General features: G+C 39.3%; 1 protein-coding gene across 1 annotated transcript in view; it reads left to right on the forward strand.

The window, feature by feature from the left end:
- The window catches only part of LOC120534914, a 60,024-nt gene that overhangs the window by 10,086 nt on the left and 30,990 nt on the right, over positions 1-18,948 (forward strand). Inside the window, exons 2-7 of the mRNA XM_039762419.1 lie at positions 13,632-13,690; positions 13,900-13,992; positions 15,479-15,606; positions 17,045-17,194; positions 17,600-17,638; positions 17,867-18,046. Coding sequence (XP_039618353.1) covers positions 13,632-13,690; positions 13,900-13,992; positions 15,479-15,606; positions 17,045-17,194; positions 17,600-17,638; positions 17,867-18,046 — 649 coding nt within the window. The remainder of the gene's footprint in view (positions 1-13,631; positions 13,691-13,899; positions 13,993-15,478; positions 15,607-17,044; positions 17,195-17,599; positions 17,639-17,866; positions 18,047-18,948) is intronic.

The raw sequence follows: 18,948 nt of genomic DNA on the forward strand, positions 1-18,948 counted from the left end.
TTAATAGTGGGCCACAGGGGGGGCCCCTTTTCTGAAACAATTGTACAAGATTATTTGATATGAAGATAAACAGATGTTCAAACTTAAAATTATAAAGCCTAGCAGCATTCTTAAGTGAATGCATAAACTGAAAAGCATATGTAGTACAAGCTTCCACTAATCATTAGTTTGTACATATGAAAAATCTTTTGGAGAGTAAGTAATCATGACTGCACTTCTTCTACTGCAGAATTTCAACATTGCATTATACAGAGAAATGTTTCCCCTTGATGTATTATGATCTGTTGTCGGCTACCAAGGCCTATCCTTAAGAAATTGTGCCTGCAGTTGCTCTTCACCCCATGAGGGCACTTTTATGTGCAATCATGATGTTCCTGTGGAGGTGCAAGTTCTCTGTGCTCCCTTGCAGACAGCCTGGAAGTGTTTTGGCCTAATTCACCTTCTTTGACCATCATCATCGCCTACACTATTTTTTGATTTTTCTCCAGTGATCCTAGTGCTCATGGTACCAAATAAAGTACAGTGATCCTTCCTCGATCGCAGGGGATGCATTCTAGAACCCCCTGCAAAAGGTGAAAATCCGCAAAGTAAAAACCATTTGTTTATATGGTTTATTTGTATATATTTTAAGCCCTTATAAACTCTTCCACACTCTTTTTATAAACATTTCCCGCACAGTTATACAGCATAAACAATTTATATTCTCTTGGATATTAGGTAAGATTCATTGAAATTATGTATGTAAACACACTGTTTATATACTACGCACAATCATGCGTATCGTATATCATTGAGGAGTTTTATTTAATACGTAATACAGTTTTAAACACATTGTAATTGATTAGGCAATATAAAAATAAATGAAAAATCTACAACATACAAATATAACCTAAATGTTATTTTAAAGGTATTGAGTATCTCTGATATCACATGTTACAGCCATTACGATAGACAGGCCACCAGCAATAAATTCGTACAATGCAAGAAAAATTGTATAAAATGTGTGTACAGTTACACTAAACGTACGTACGTGTATTAAGTACAGTATGTAAAAAATTAGTTATGGGTACTCTCCAACAATGACACAATTTGTCCAATAACGATGAGATAAATGTTACTGCACAGCAAAGGAGAGCGTTGCAGCTCTTTTAAAGGAGCATCTTCAAGAGTGACTGAGGCGCTTGAGCACAGCCCTGGAAGCAGGAGCAGATCATTTCGGAGACATAACGAAGGGCTTGACTACGCACAAAGAAACGCCGAGGAGCACAAAAGTTAACTTTTTACACAGCGAGACTCGTTGATGCTGAATGAGCGAGATGAGATGCTGGCTAACGCAAAGCAGAATTGAATGCTGCTCTACGTCGCTGAGCCAATCAGCACCCAGGAACTTAACCGCGTGCTCTGATTTGGTAGTTTCTCAGCCCTCTGCCAATAGTGTCCCTTGTAGGAAATCAACTGGGCAAACCAACTGAGGAAACATGTACCAGAAATGAAAAGACCCATTGTTCGCAGAAATCTGCGAACCACTGAAAAATCTGCAATATATATTTAGATATGCTTACATATAAAATCCACGATATACAAAGGGTTGAAACTTACTCAACAAAGAAATGCAGTAAATTTTTCACTGGCTAGAGGTGCTTGTTTAAACATTGAAATTACAACAGGGACACAGATATAAGGGTATTGTTGGTGACAGATTTTCAAATGACACATCTCCTGTTTGTAGCCAAAAGTGCCTGGTGAGGAATGTGACTGTCCTCTGAAGCAGGAGTTGCCAAGTCCGGTCCTGGAGTACCACCGTGGCTGCAAGTTTTTATTATAACCCTTTTTTAAATGAGTGCCCGGTTTGTGCTGCTAATTAACTTCTTGTAATTTTCATTTTAATTGAATTTTTTTTTTTTAAGATTTGCTCCCCTGAGTTTCTTCGTTCCTCTGAATTGCTTCATTTCTTTCCTTAAATGGCACCAAAATAGAAATGTGAAATGAGGGAGCCAACAGAAGATCAACTAAGTCAGGGCCTCAAACTCCAACCAATTTCACTCCAACCAGCTGCCAAATGAGGTGCCAATTCCTGTCGTTAATTAAACCCGTTCTTTAATTTCATGGCTTTTTTGCTACTCTCGTGGTGCATTAGCAGATATTTCTGGAATTGATGTTTTGGGGACCTGAGCAGATCAACATTCCTGAGACCTTCATCTTTCTTCATTTTGAGAGATTGTTGATGGATGCCATGATGGATGTTTTGGCTCATTTTGTGTATCCTTGTTTTTTGCTGCTAATTAAGGAAAAAAACAATGATAAAGGAGTCTGAGTCATCAAGAACAAGTCAATTAAAATTAGAAGTTAATTGGCAGCAAAAACGGGTCACTAATTAAGAAAAAGGTTAGAATGAAAACCTGCAGCCATGGTGGTCCTCCAGGACCAGAGTTGGTGACCCCTGTTCTGAAGTGATCTGTAGATGCAGATTTTGCATAGTTTGGGTGGTTGATGAAAGGAGATCAAGAGGGGGTTAGGGGGAAAAAAAAGATACTAGTTGAAGGATCACACTGCAAAAGTGGGAAATTTTTGTTAACCTCGGGGGTTGAGAGAGTCTGGGTGGAATGATTCTGAATGCCTGTCTGCGGCAATGAGAACCTCATCGTGAGACATGACTGTGTACAGAGAGGTGATGTCCATGGTAAAAATGAAGCTTATAGTACCGTGAAACCTAAAGCAGTCAACAAATGGAGAGAGTATAGTTAGTATCTTAAGTGTGAAGGGAAACCTTCAACCAGTGCTCTAAGACTGTCAAGGAAACCTGAAATGAATAGTGGGTGTGTTGTATGCCAGAGACATGTGGTCAGGGTCACCTGTCATCATGAAAGGTAAAAACTAATAACCTAAAATGTGTCACTTGTCTGTGCTTTAAATTTTGTTTTCTGTATGATTCCAATAATTTTGATAACTTTTTTTTTTTTTATATAGTCAAAATCGCTGAATTGGTGCATTTCCTGTTCAAATATAGGGGAGAAACGCGTGGTGCAACATCAACAAGCCTCGTCTAGGACTACGCTCTCCCTCACACACTGGTTTGATGCATGCAATTGGCATGTGCCTGTATGTCACCAATATATTTGCAGACACGTTTATTGTACACCCTGACTTTCCACAGTCTGGCTAATATCTTTAATGAATGTGTGTGACATTTTTAGTCTTGCTGATCTGACAAAACTGCAGTGAAAAGGCACAAGGTGAGGTGGACAGTACTGTGCCGTCCCGAAGGAGGCAGCTGTGAACCAAACAGGTGCTTGTTGCTGCTGCTGTTCTACGCAGAGGCTCTAGGCGCCAATAAGTTAGCGATATTAAAAGTCAAGTACACTGCAGCCATCCGTTTATTTTTTGTTCGGACTGACTGCCAAAATGGAAGTTTTAAGATTAAAACTAAAGGAAAATTAGGACTTCTCCACGAAGATCTCCATCACTTTCTTGTAAAAGGATAGGTGCACTGACTTCATTTACAAAGGTAAGACCATAAACTGTTTTCAATTTTATAAAAAAAAAAAGGGATCTGACTAAGAAGAAAAACAATCCAATATTTAAACTTAATGACCTTAAATATTCTTGTTTATATTGTTATCCTTTTGTTGAACAGTCTGTATTAAAATTGATTAAAGCATCAAAATTAAAAAGCTTTTTAAAATTAAATATTTTAAGGTCAAAATTGAAATTTCTTTTTGGTACACTGCTCAGTACTTTAAGTTGTAGTGAATGAGTATGAATTGTGGAATTGCAAAGGCAAACTTGGAACACACAGACGGTGCAGAGCAAATGTGCTCTCTCTCGCCGCTATAAATGTAACATTCTTTCTTAGCCAGATGCATTATGTTCCTTACCTGTGTGTGTTGGGGGGGGGGAAAAAAAGCTGATGAGATCTGAAATGTAACCAGTAGTCGACGTGCATGCTGCCAACTGAATAGTGAATAAGCTACTCTTTTTTTTTTTTTTTTTTTTTGGGATTCATATATTTGTAAATCTGACTCTGAAGGAGTCCGTGCCTCACTAGCCATGAACCTCCCTGCACGTCACTGTTGTATGCATAAGGAATTGGGCATCCAGGGTTGTCCAGATTGTGGAGGCTCAATAGAAGCTATGAGTATAATCTGTGAGTTTTCAACATTGAAGTAGTTAGCATAGTACAGAGAACCATTTATTTACATGGTATTGTTGTTCTCCCCATAAAGTGTTTGACTTCTGATTTGATTTTTAGACTTTTGAGTACTATTTTTGTAGCAAATGTTTTTCACAAATTAGTTTACAAGAGGCTTGTATAGCAAAATTTTTTTTTTTTTTTTTTTGGTGTGTACTACATATGTAGGGTTGTGGAGTTATTAATACAAAACACCCCTTCACACTATCACCCTAGAAAGTTTAAAAAGAACTACTTTGAGACTCCAGCTTTAGTCTTTGCTATCATTTAAATGATAGCTTTCATAGGAAGCATTATTCTGATTCTTTTGTAATTTACAGTAATGTAAATTCTAACACACCATGTCATTTAATATAAGGTGGCTGAGGGTTTTGGCGAATGAAGCTGTATGTTAGACGTGTGCAATAGGAGAAAGATTCAGCATAATTCATTGCTGTAGTTGGTAGTTTTGGGACATTTTTACATTCAACTGTTTGGTAAGCCAAATGAACATTTAGAGACTCAAAGTGCATTTTATCATTTTGGTCAATTCCTGAAAAATTTCCTGTTTTCAGTTGAATTTTCAATTTTTATTTTTATGTTTTTTGATACCTGGAATTAATTTTGGAATACCTTGAAATAGGAAGTTATTTAAAAACATCTTGACATTTCACTATTTGAGATAAATAAGTTTTGGATCTCTGAAATTAATTTCATGATATCTTAAAATGGGTCTGTGCTCGTTTTCATATCTTAAAATGTATACCAAGGTATTTCAAAGCATTTTCAGAAATCAAAAGCTTCTGTAAAGTACTATTAAGATGGCCCTATCTGCATTAAACAACTCTGCCCCACCATGTGCCAATTTTGTCAATGTGGCACACTTTCTTCAGTTAGTCAAGTCAATCCAATTTTTGTTGAGGTATCTCAAATGGACTGTGCTGCACAACAACATTTATTTCTGTAGCACATTTTCATACAAACAGTGTAGCTCAAAGTGCTTTACATGATGCAGAAAGAGAAAAAAGACTAAATAAGAATTAAAATTAGGGAACAATAATTAACATAGAATAAAAGTAAGGTCTAATGGCCAGGGAGGACAGAATAAACAAAATGAAATAAATAAATAAATCTGCAGGGGTTCCAGGCCTCGAGACCACCCAGCCCCCTCTAGGCATTCTACCTAATATAAATGACCTCAATCAGTCCTCATTGTATTCAGGGTTCTTATTGAAGAATTTGATGACGGTTATGTGGACTTCTGGCCTTTTAATCCATCAATGTAGGAACATCATGGTGCTTTGATCAGGTGGTGGTGGTGGGGGGTGCAGATCGAGGTATTGAAATTTCAAAATCTCCCATTGAAACATTGTTTAAAGACAGAGTTTGCAAATTTTCCAGATAAACAGTCTGTGCAATTTCGGCTATAAATTAGTTTGCTGTTTCAGTTTTACCTTGTCTGCAGTTGCTTGAACTTGTGCACTTTCCTATTACTCCTCTGACATTTGCTCATATACCCAGTGGAAGTGAGTCAGATGCTGGGCAGGGTGTGTATGTACGCAAACAACTTACACCACTGTGTAGTTCTCTTGCTGCTTTTGGTGTGTTAACTAGTATGGTACAAAAAAAGTCTATTCTCTGGAAATGAAAGGGGAAATCAAATATGTTGGCATATGCAAGATTGAGCAATATTTATATGCAGATTATTATAAAGAACGAACATTACAGTATTATTTCAAACACCATTTAGCTGCAAAGGTGCAGCAACCATAATGGATATAAACAAAGAACAGGTTTAGAAATGGACGGTGCTATCTTGCAACTCACCATACACATGCATAAATGTGGTAAGCACCTTATCTTTGTTTCCTATCTACAAAATAGCCCAAATCAATGGTAAATGATTTAAGAGATACTTGTGACTTTCACGGAACCTAAATGGAGGCAGATTTTTACAAAAGTGTACAAGTAGCATGAAACCTAGCTATTCAGATTTTTATACATGTAAAACACTGCGCAGGGATATAAAATACTAATCCCTGTAAATCCTACCAACGCCCCTAGAAATGGAACGGCAGTTGATCTGCAGGCAGAAGATTGGACTACACCGGCCACGAATTGAGGATAGAGCATGATTGTGGTTTGCTTGGTGTTGATCATTTGTCCATATAACACCAGAATGACCCTGCATTATGGTTTATCTCTACCTGAAGGGCTGCTTTTACTTCCATGTATCTTCAGGCTGGAATTAACGATTACAAGAAGCTGAAGTTGGCTACTTATTCTCGGCACCTTTTTCAGGCTTGTTAAGATTAGATAGATATATCGATACTTTTTATTAATCCCAAGGGGAAATTCACATAATCCAGCAGCAGTATACTGATACAAAAACAATTATCAAATTAAAGAGTAATAAAAATGCATGTAAAAACAGACAATAGCTTTGAATAATGTTAGCGTTTACCCCCACCCCGGGTAGATTTGAAGGGTCGCATAGTGTGGGGGAGGAACGATCTCCTCAGTCTGTCAGTGGAGCAGGACAGTGACAGCAGTCTGTCACTGAAGCTACTCCTCTGCTTGGAGATGACACTGTTCAGTGGATGCGGTGGATTCTCCATGATTGACAGGAGCTTGCTTAGCGCCCATCGCTCTGCCACAGATGTTAAACTGTCCAGCTTCATTCCTACAATAGAGCCTGCCTTCCTAACAAGTTTGTCCAGGTGTGAGGCGTCCTTCATCTTTATGCTGCCCACCACCGTGTAGAAGAGGTCACTCACCACGACCGTCTGGTAGATCATCAGCAGCATCTTATGGCAGATGTTGGACGCCAAACTTCTAAAGTATAGTCGGCTCTGACCTTTCTTACACAGTGCATCAGTATTGGCAGTCAAGTCCAATTTATCATCCAGCTGCACTCCCAAGTATTTATAGGTTCGCACCCTCTGCACACAGTCTGCTCTGATCACAGGGTCCATGAGGGGCCTGGGCCTCCTAAAATCCACTACCAGTCCCTTGGTCTTGCTGATGTTCAGGCATGAGTGGTTTGAGTCACACCATTTAACAAAGTCTTTGATTAGCTTCCTATACTCCTCCTCCTGCCCACTCCTAATGCAGCCCACAATAGCAGTGTCATCAGCGAACTTTTGCACGGGCAGGACTCTGAGTCGTATTGGAAGTCTGATGTATATAGGCTGAACAGGACCGGAGAAAGTACAGTCCCTTGCGGTGCTCCTGTGTTGCTGACCAAAATGTCAGACCTGCAGTTCCCGAGATGCACATACTGAGGTCTGTCTCTAAGATAGTCCACAATCCATGCCACCAGGTGTGAATCTATTCCCATCTGTCAGCTTGTCCCAAAGGAGCAGAGGTTGGATGGTGTTGAAGGCGCTAGAGAAGTCCAAAAACATAATTGTAATCTTACAGCACCACTGCCTCTGTCCAAGTGAGAGAGGGATTGGTGTAGCATATAGATGATGGCATCCTCTGCTCGCACTTTCTCCTGGTATGCGAACTGCAGAGGATCGAGGGTGTGGCGGACCTGTGGCCTCAGGTGGTGAAGCAGCAGCTGCTCCATGGTCTTCATCACATGTGACATCAGAGCAACAGGCCAGAAGTCATTCAGCTCAACTAGGATGTGATACCTTTTGGGACTGGGGTGATACAAGATGTTTTCCAAAGCCTCGGGACTCTTCCCCTGTTCCAGGCCCAGGTTGAAGATGTATGTAGAGGACTCCCCAGTTCCAGCACACAGGCCTTCAGCAGTCGTGGTGATACTCCAGCTGGACCTGCTGCTTTGCTGGCATGAAGTCTCCTCAGCTCTCTGCTGACCTGCGCTGCTGTAATTGTGGGTGGGGATATCTCTACTATGCTGGTATCAGCAGAAGGATGGTTGGATGATGCAGTACTCCGAGGTGAGAGTGGGTTAGGGTGGTCAATCCTGTTAAAGAAGTTGTTTATTTGGTTTGCTCTCTCCATGTCCCTGTCGATGGTGGCAACCCGCTTCAAGCTGCAGCTAGTGGTGATCTTCATCCCATCCCACACTTCCTTCATGCTGTTATTCTGCAACTTCTTCTCCAGCTTTCTTCTGTACTGCTCCTTTGCCGCCCTGAGCTGGACTCAGAGTTCCTCCTGCACATGCTTGAGCTCGTGCTGATCACCGCCTTTAAAGGCCCTTTTCTTCTGGTTCAAAAGACCCTTGATGTCACTTGTAATCCATGGCTTGTTAGCATAGCAGCGTACTGTTCTTACTGGAACTACAATGTCCATACAGAAGTTGATGTAATCAGTTGTGCAGTCAACAGCCTTTTCAATGTTCTCACTATGTGATCCCTGCAGGATATCCCAGTCAGTGGTTCCAAAGCAGTCTCTCAGAGCCTGCTCTGTCTCGGGGGACCACTTCCTGAATGATCGTGTGGTTGTAGGTAGCACTTTCACTCTTGGTTTGTAGTGAGGCTGAAGCAGGGTTATGATCCGCTTTCCCAAGCACAGGCAGCGGGGTGGCACCGTATGCGTCTTTAACATTTGTATACAGTAGGTCAATAGTCCTATTTCCCCAGGTTTTGCAGTCCATATACTGGGAGAAGGCCGGTAATGTTTTGTCCTGCGTCACTTGGTTAAAGTTACCAGCGATTGGCACAAGTGCCTTGGGGTGCTGCATTTGTAACTTGCCATCTGTGGAATGGATGACGTCACTCGCTATGTCCGCGTTCGCCCAAGGAGGGATGTAAACGAGAACAACAATGACGTGTCCAAACTCTCTGGGCAAGTAATAGAGACGCAAACTTACGGCCAACAGTTCAGTGTCCCTGCAGAAAGTCAAGATTTTAACGTTTACATTCCCGAGTTGCACCTCTTTGTACTGACATAAAGAGCAACACCACCTCCTTTATTTTTCCCTGCTGGTATTTGTCCGCTCTAACTGCTAAACCCGGGTAGCCCATGTTAGCATCTGGGATGGTAGTTGTTAGCCAAGTTTCACTAAAACAAAGCAAACTGCATTATCTGTAGGTTCTGTCATTTTTCACCAGTGTGGCTAGTTTGTCGATCTTATTTGGTAGTGAGTCCCAGGATCACAGAAGGCACTGAAGGTTTATAGCGCCATTTTCTTGCAAGCGGCTTGGCTTTTATCTTAATGCTGGCTCGGCTGCCCTGATACGGTCTCTTCTTGTATTCCCGTGTTAAATCAATTCTTTCCAAGTTATTCTTTATATAATTCTTACAAATTAGCATGTTAATAAGCTATATGAACTTGTTTCAATTGCTTTTCTCCTTTCAAGTGGTAATTTTGACAGTGTTGAATGCTAATATTGATCATTTTTTGTTTCAATTGCTAATTTTATACCATTAACGTGCAGTGAATACACTTGAGCATTTGTAGTTTTCATACTCTTTCTCTGTACATTTAGCATCTGTTTGCGCCGAGCTTAATGTACTTGTTGCTTCCTCAGCAGCTCTTCTTTTCTCCACCCTAGCGGCCCGCTACTTTTCTTTCGTTGGCATCTTTTTACGTTAAAACTGATTAAGTCAGTGTTTTGTGTTGAAATTAGTATGTTTTTCTTTAATTTTTCACTTAAGCTGGCACTTAAATCATTCTTGAGGCAGATCGAAGACTTAAAATAAGAGGTAGGGGAAGTGACGGTGAAGGTAGTAGGGATGAGAACGGCGCCCGTATGGATGCACCGCACAGCGAGCTGATTCTGTAATAATAAGAGGAATAACCTTGGAGGTCAATAGTCACCCCAAAAGTGGATAGTAGAAGTCACGTAGTATAGGTGTACAAAATTTCAGGTCAAAATTTGTGAGCTACAGGTGATTTAAAATCCTGGACAAACACCCACGGTAGCGTATTATATATAAAGGTTAGTTTATTTGGTTCACTAACCTTTGCATATGCCACAAATAACCATAGCTGTCCAAACTTTTATTAAAACCTCCCTGAACACTTTGCTTTTTTTTTTAAACAAATTTCATTTTTTGCTACTCAGCACAATAAATCCAGACTGCAGTTATTTATTTTTTAATCATTGCAATGTAGCTACTGGCACACTCTGCAGTGATCAGCTGTTACTGAATATGCAATATGTGGCACCATCTGTGTTTTTGTCCACTATTGTAAGAAGCGGTTTCAACTGATAAGACTTGTGTAGTTTCTCTGTGCAACTTGCTGCAGCTACCTGCCTGCTCACTTCACTTTCAACCTTCTCCTCGTCTGATTTCTGCCCCTCTACAATTCCCTGCAAAGAACATTTATGATCTGATGGCATCAGAAGTGACACTCTGCACTGCCTTGGTCTGTTCATTGTTTGTGTCCCTGCTGCATGCCATTCAGGCTCTCTCTGAGGAGTCGTCTGTCTGTGATGTTCCAGTTTGGCTCCACCCTCCCTTGTCTCTTCTGGGAGCTTCCTCAACCTGAAACAGTCAATAATTATGTACCAAGATGAGCTGGGCAAATGAGGATACACACATGCTCCAAGGGTTTTGTGCAAAAAGTAACAATGCTTTTGTTAAAATCAATCCAAAAGTGCAGTGCAACAAATGATCTTCCAGAAATAGTCAATAAAAAAATCAATAAAATCAGGTGTACGTGGACATTAAAATGTCTATTAATAAATACCATTTAAAATACATGGGTGAACATTTTCTCTTTAAAAACCAAGAGCCGTGATGCTTCCTTCTAAAATCCAATGTCTCCTCGGCTTACCCTTTTTAGATTCTGCAGCATGAGGAGATTGTAACCAGCAGGCTTAAACTTTAATCCAGCTCGGGGCCCCCTGTTGCTAGTTCATCTATGTTTACTGGGCACCATGCTGAGCTTTTGCTTCTTGCTCCCTCTGTTGCCACAGTCCATCAAGCTTTCATGTGAGCCTCTAGAGCACTTGGTTGCTCCTACTCCAAAAAACTCTATAGGAGCAACCCTCAGCCCCCTATTGAATGTATGATGCACACTCTTTTCCATGCCCTTTTTCCAGTCTTTCTTTAACCTCTTTTTCTGTTCCCCTTGTTCTGTGCAGGCCCCTTTTTATACAGCCTGCTTGGGTTCAGCTATGACCCCTCCGCTCACTCCAAGGTGTAAATAAGGCACCTGACTGATCTGCTCGCATTTGCATGCAAATGCTCAATCAGCCAAGCACTTCATTCAGCCCTGGAGTGGTGCTGTCATGAACATACCCTTTCCCGTTTTGAGCCTGCACACTCTCAGGACATACAATTTATTTTTGTATAGCCCAAAATAACACAAGGAGTGATGCAATGGGCTTTAACAGGCCCTGCCTTTTGACAGCCCCCCAGCCTTGATTCTCTAAGAAGCCAAGAAAAAACTCTCAAAAAAGCCCTTGTAGGGGGGAAAAAACCTTGGAAAAGGCAGTTCAAAGAGAGACCCCTTTCCAGGTAGGTTGGGCATGCCGTGGGTGCCACAAAAAAAAGGGGGCTACATACAATACACAACAGTACACAAGAAATACTCAATATAATAGGGCAATAGAAACATTACAAGTACAGAACAGAATTCAACAGTAGATATTACATGGTTGGATTTGTTCAAAGTCTTGGAGACCTCCGCCATCAAGGTGCCTCCCCCTGTTGGCCATTCCACAGCTGAATCAGTGCTGGGCCAGCCAATCCAATGAAAGGATCCCTCTACCCAATGGTTCCAGGGATCTTCCTTGTATAGAAGGGTTAGAAAATGTTTAAGAATACTGAGCAAAAGTCTTGTAGACCCTTCATCACTAACACATCTGTTGATGCCATTTTCACATCCCTTGAATTGGAATTGGCTGTTCATGAAAGCTGCTGAACCACCATAAGCCTATTTAAGCTACATTTTAAACTTAGTTAAATTTGCTTTTTAAACAGCACTTTACAAAGTCTACTAACCCATGTAATTGCATTATATTATTGATATTTTGAATATTACTCATTGTTACAAAAATATTAGGGATGCTCTGATTTGTGCATGTGTGGTGTGATGTATGGCCGGCTGTTCATCCCGGCCAATACCCCCACGCCGCCAGGTGGAGCCCTCCCTGTAGTAAGGAGGTGCCCCGAAGACCAGCAGCGCATTATGGACATTGGAGTCTTTATTCACAGCCCTTCTGGATACCATGGGGGCCGCCAGGAGTCGCTGCAGGGAGGCCCAGAGGCTATTTGCCTTACGCCCAGGAAATACGTCATAGTCGCATGGACAAAGAGTACGATGAGCTTCCTGGGTGAAGAAGAAAAATTTTTCTCACCCGGAAGTGTTCCAGGTCACATGGACAGAGACGGTGAAACGCTTCTGGGTCAAGGAGTATAAAGGACTGTGGGAGATCCCAGATAGACGAGCTGAGCTGGGTGGAAGGGTGGCAACGCGTCTGGGAGTGGAGGATTGTTTATTATTGTTATTGGTGATTATTTAATGAGTATAGTGGAGGAGAGGGTGCTTTGTGCACTGTGGCAATTTAATAAAGCCAAGTATTGGACTTTTACCTGGTGCTTGGAGTCGTGGACAAGGGTTCAAGAGAGCGATAACGCCCCCTATCTGCTACAGTGTTTTTTTGTTTTTTTTTGTTTTTTTTTTTATTTAGGCTTATACCGATCACAGATTTCATGTTACTTGATTGGCTGATTCAGATTTTTTTTTTTTTTTTGGTCCCCTCATCATACTGTACTGTTTAAAACGTTTTATACTATGTTCCTGCATAACCAGATATATTATAATTGAGCTCTACCCCACAGGTTTCTTATTAACAAAATTAAATTCTGTCGTGTTCAGTAACCATAAAAATACTAAAGTACAATTTTCCTTAACACACACTATAATTAAAAATATGTACAAAAATAATTATCCATAATACATATGGCATAAAAGAAAATACTCCTCATAATTACAAGCGTTTTTTCTTTCTAATGTAAACTGCTTTACATTACAGTAGCTCACTATCCAACTCAAATTATATCTGTTTTAAAGGACAAAAAAAAGGTCTGAATTCATTATAGTAGCTTTTCTTGCCATTTGTCTAATTGCACAAGACCACGTATCAGAGTTCATTTTGTCAGCCTTTATGCTAAAGAAAGTGGAGTAATAAACTAAGATTCCAGTAGTCTTGCTTTCTGATAAAGGTAGCCTTGACTTGCTGCTCTTTGTGTATGCTGCAGGTTGTTTGCTGCCAAAACAAAAGACCTAGCTGGCTCAACTACCGTCGTACGTCGCATAAAGGAGTATTACAACTAATTGCTGTAAAGCTTAAAACAATGGCTGAAAAGTTTTTTGCAACTGGCCAATTTAACGATCAATGATCAAGTCTTCACTGAAAATCGGCTGATTTAGATTGTCGGGTAATCGGAGCTTCTGTATTTGGCACTAACAGTTCTTACTGTTTTTGGAAGTGGCACATAATGTTGCTGGCTTTGGGAGTATGTGGGTGTTCCCAGTTTTCATAGTTTGTGTTGATTGCCATCAGTTGATTCTGACTCTTCCCTCCCACAGCCTAACGTTGCTATTGAGCACCTTGTGGATATGTGGTGACTGTGGTGTATCGCTCATTGGTGAGTACTAGAAAAGCACTTACAAAAACTAAGCAGTGAGGTTTAAATTAAAGTATTTGCTGATCATTTTATAGTAATTAATTTCTTATCTGTCTCTTTCTGATGCAAACACCCTATCATGAAGTCTTCCTAGATTGCCTTGGTCAGTACATGTCTTTTACTGGATTGATGCTTATTTCTACTACAAATCTGCTCTTTCTATTTTGCAGAAAACATCAAAGGACATTGCTTGACAGACTATCTTCAGATCCAGATTGACAATGCATTTCTTCATGTCTACAGGGTGACACTTTTCATAAGAGGCAAGCATTGGTCTTTTTTGTGAATTAAATGTTACCTTTTGTTATCTTTAGCATGAAATGATTGTTTTAGCCCAACAAATTTTATACTCTCTCCAAGCACAATGGATTAGTTGAAAATGGCAGCACATCTTCAAAAGAGAAAGCAGTCTGTGAGGGGGGCAAAAGGGCTTCTCTCACTAATTTTTTTTTTTTGTCTGTCATACTCTAGTGTAGTGTACGTATTTGGTAGCTGATGTAAAATTCTGTGAACATGTATTTTCACAGTTCAGTGTTGTCCCAAGCCGTGTCAAATTTGGCAACTTTTGGCAAACTTTTTAGGTTTTGTTTGCCCATGATTTAGGTAATAAAGTGATGAGACTTGATGGCTAATGGCAACAACAAATCAAGAAAGGTTTGTATTTTGCTAGAGTAATGCTCATTTTCAATTAATGTTTACAGTCAATATGGAACACATCAAAAGACTTGCTAAGTGGGTGGTGATAAATTGCAATCAGTGCATATTTGGAGTGTGGTTTTAAAGAGTTGGTTAATGTTTTAAAGTAATTTTACCTGGTTAGACTTTTTGGTTGGACTGTTTTATTTTTCTTGATTTTGGTCCACCAATCTTCTGTAGAAAATTAATGTGGATATGTTGGCTTTTTGTGTGCATGAGCTCAAGTGATTGCCTGTGCCACCTTTAAACATGTTTGATACAACCTGTGTTTGGCTTGTTACGTTGTGTTCCTGCAACACTTATTTGTTCAGAATGTTTGCTGCAACCTGCATCTTATACGCTCTTGTGCATATTTGTGAATCTGAAATAATGTGGGCTTTTTTCAGTTGTAATCGCACATTGGCTCCATGTCCCCTATAAAATTTGTTCTAACCTTGCTTTACAATTGAGTTATGTATTTTCTGAGCCCCTGATATATGGAGTGAGGATGTTTGCAGTGTATTTGACTTATCTGCAGGGTTGAATTTTCTGCTGGACTTCAATGTAGTCCTTTATTTCAATAATTCTGATTCACACTTAACTCGGCTTTATGCTTTCATTTTTGAGTTCCATTTAGGAATGTAAAATTTCTACATTTTGTATATTTTTTGTTGCCAAAAAGTGTAGCTTTAATCAAGACCTAAACTTGGCCCACGTGGCTGTGTAACTATGCCTTATAATGGAGTGATATTTCTGCAAGCATTGTCAGAATTGCACACAATACAGGAACCAAAGTAGACTCCCTGAAGTAGGTGTCACTAGTCTAACTTAAAGTAGTTTTAAAAGCTACTACTTTTAAAAGAAATGGGAGTACAGGCTTTGCAGAATATTAGAACACATTTTTCACACAGTTTACCTCGATTTATTTAAAAACTGAGCTGAAGCCTGCCTATAGCCACTTGAATGCAAGTTAGTAGTTGGGTGGGATTCCAACAACATTCACTGAAGGGTTGTACATACACCACTTATACAGTATAATATGGACATTTGTGTGTGTTTTCTTCTCCCGTTCAGATGATGCAGGAGAATCCCATTTACTGGATGTCTCTTTGAATGCTAAATGTGGATACAAACTACGAAGGAACTATAAGGGTGACTTGGATCTATTTGCATCCTTGAAGGCCTGCCATGTGTATAATGAGGTATGTACTGACTTTCAAGGTACCAACTAGCCACCCAACTTTTTTTTTTTTTTTGGACAGCAATCCAATCACTATATGTAATGTACACCTTAATAAAATAAGTAGGTTCAACAGACCAATTTAAGACCTTTTTAGTTTACATTTTTTTTTTGGGTGGTTGAAAGATGTTGTACAGCTCATGACCTGCTTACACAGTTCAGTCCAATTGGCTGGTAATGGTAGAAGATGCCAGTTTCTAAATAGGCAATTCTGCTAGATTTAATTTCCTTCCCACAGGGAGCCTGACAGCACTGTAGGTTTTTTTTTTTTTTTTTTTAACTAATGCAAGTATGGACCATTTAAGGGTGAGAACGGTGTGATCTGTACCATGATTGTCTAACTCTTCTGATAGGCTTCTCAAGGTTAATACAACTAAGTCTTGATAGTTCATATTAAATGCAACACACTTTTCCACAATAGCAAATGCCTCAATTGCTTTGGTGCATTGTCATAAATAATGCTGTTTGGAATTTTAATTAGTTGAATTAACTCCAGTCATTCAATATGGTGTTCTCCAATTGTCTTGGGCAGCAACTCTGAGTGGTGTTCTTGTTCGTATGTGTTTCTCTCTCTCTCTCTCTCTCTCTCTCTCTCTCTCTCTCTCTCTCTCTCTCTCTCTCTCTCTCCACACTGGATATATTTAAGTTTAAAATTTTACATTATGCATAACCCTCACTACTTACTTAAAATGTGGCTATGGACAAGGCAATCGGGCTCTGTCCTTGGCTTCTACCACAGACTATAGTTTCCGCTTATTTTGAGTAGGGCTAGATAACTGATTGTAAATTTTAAATAGGGCTTGAATATAATTTAAGTATATGACAGCATTTGTTCAATACTAACCCATTCTCTGCATTTTTTTGAACACTCCATCTGCTTTACTGTCACAGTGGGGTTGTGTGTCTTGGCACCAGCCATAACACCAGTTCATCACAGGGCAGAGTACATTTTCTCTTTTTTTTTTTTTTTTTTTTTAAATGCAGTTCTTGTAATGGGTGTTTTGTAGTTTTGGATGACGTGCATAATAGTTTTGCTTTCATTAGCAAAGTGAAGTGTTAATTATAAAGGAACTCGGTCTTTACAGAACTTCAAAATGACGGTGAAACACAAAGAAGATGGATAAACCCCTCCTGAATGTTGTGGCAAAAAGGAGTTCTTTGCTATATACATCTATGTATAAATAACCTGAGAAATGCTATTGAACAGATTATCTTAGATTGATTTCCCCAAGTAAAGTGCCAAGCTGTGCCAGGACAGTGTGGTTTTTTTTTGTTTGTTTTTTTTTTTCCCTTTTAAAACGACTGCATATCTCAAAAGCATTTTGTACTAGAAAAGTTAATTTTGGTCTTTTGTGTGGGGTGCTTTTTGTGATGTTGCTGAAATTTTTTTTTTCTTTTAGGAGAACCATGTTTTCCTTACTTTAGAAGTTATGTTTACTCCATTAAATTTGAGCAAGGCGGCAGAGATGGAAGTGTTTTCTTTTAGTTGCCCCCAGAAAAAGGAGCCAAGTGTGAAAAGGAAAATAACCTGTGAAGAGGATTACATTGAGGTAGGAAGTGAAAGAGGTATCTTAAGATTGAATATATATAATTGCTTAATTACGTTACTTTATTGCACTAATGGATAATTCTGTAGTAATATACCAGCTCACATACTGGCTACAGTGTTTTTTTTTTTTTTTTTTTTCTCTTCATAACAAAACTGCACTTGAGTTAAACAGTAAAATTTGACTGACCAATGCATATACTGGAGTTTGATAGCAACTGGCAAAGACCTGTCATGGAAGTTTCTTTCCTACAAATGCATATGGTCTTAATCCTGTATTGCAGTGCCCAGGGCAGAGTACCAGACTATTTATTGACTTAGATGCAAGTATTATTTAAAACTTTGATCATATCTAGTATATCCTCATAGTAGAATCTTAGAATCCATTTAGCTTTCTGTCTGCTTTCAGGTTTCTCTCATTGTTGATCCAGCTTTTCAGTTTGCTCTGGTAAGTTTTATACATCTATTTTGGGCTTCACTTTGTCTTTTAAATTGTGCAATGCATTGCTTCCAGTGTATAATTTTAAATTACAGCCCATTTAGCAAATACTCCTCGCTGTTTGGGATCATTTTAAGGTTTAGTGGCCTGTCAGTTCTTAAGCAAAATTTCTTTGGCCGACTATGTTCATTCGAAGACCAATCATAGGTTTGGATGTTATCCACTGTCTTCTTTTAGTATAATGCTGCAAAGGATGATCTGGACCCTTGGTATTTTGAAGTTCACTACCCTGATGATGGCACCATTAATGTGGACTATGGGTGGATTTTGGATAATGGAATTGGTCTCAACATCAGTGCCTTCGATGGCTGGATGACTTTCAGGGTACCAGTTGGCCATCCAATTATTCAAAAGAAGGTCAGTTCAAGTCAAATTTACCCAGTTGCATTTATTTATTGGAAATAAAGTAGACTTTTTTATAATTTGTGTGTGTGTGTATGCTGGGTTGCTTGTCATAAAAGCTCTTTGTCTAATATTTTAGATTTTGTTTGCACATTAAGGTGTGGAGCTTTAGCACTGCTGCTTTTTAGTATTTGAATGGACCCACAGAATAAATTGAAGAGGTTACTATTGATCCTATCTGAGCTTTGTAATACAGAATCTTAACCCTGTGGTACGGTGTAGAGTACCAAGTGAAGCACTATGCAACTAGTTGGCCTTGGGACATTTTGGCTTTGCTTTTAATTAAGGACTCTGTCACACTGGCCCCAAGCTAATTTTCTTCTCTGTACTCTATTTATGGTGGGTTGTTTTTTTGATTGCCCCCTGGCCTACTTACCTTTAATTCTTTATCATTTTACTTCACTGCTGCACCATTAAAAACCTTAATTACAAGTATGACTGTTATGAATACAGGGACAAATAACCTTACCAGGTATTGCCTACCACCACCAAAAAGTTCCAAGTATGGATACTTGTGCATTTTGCTTGATCCTCTGAAAAAAAACTTTTACATTTTATTTAACATTTTATAATAATTAGATAAGGATGTAACGAAATGTCTAAATTCAAGAAAAACTTTTTCAATGTAAAGGGAGAAATCTAAATGTACAAATTCAGACTTTACCATCCCCATTGATTTTGGTCATCGCATGCATTAGGGAAGCAGGCAAACAGTGATCTAAAAGCTGTTACTCAATTTCTTTTTAAGATGCATTAGTCAAGAATGACTGTGTGAAATAGGTCTGTAATCTTTCATGAATAATCATTTTGGTTTGTGAGGTTTCCATAACTAAAAAGAGAATGCCCATAATTTTGTT

This window comes from Polypterus senegalus, chromosome 9 (assembly GCF_016835505.1).
Source record: "Polypterus senegalus isolate Bchr_013 chromosome 9, ASM1683550v1, whole genome shotgun sequence".
Lineage (NCBI taxonomy): Eukaryota > Metazoa > Chordata > Cladistia > Polypteriformes > Polypteridae > Polypterus > Polypterus senegalus.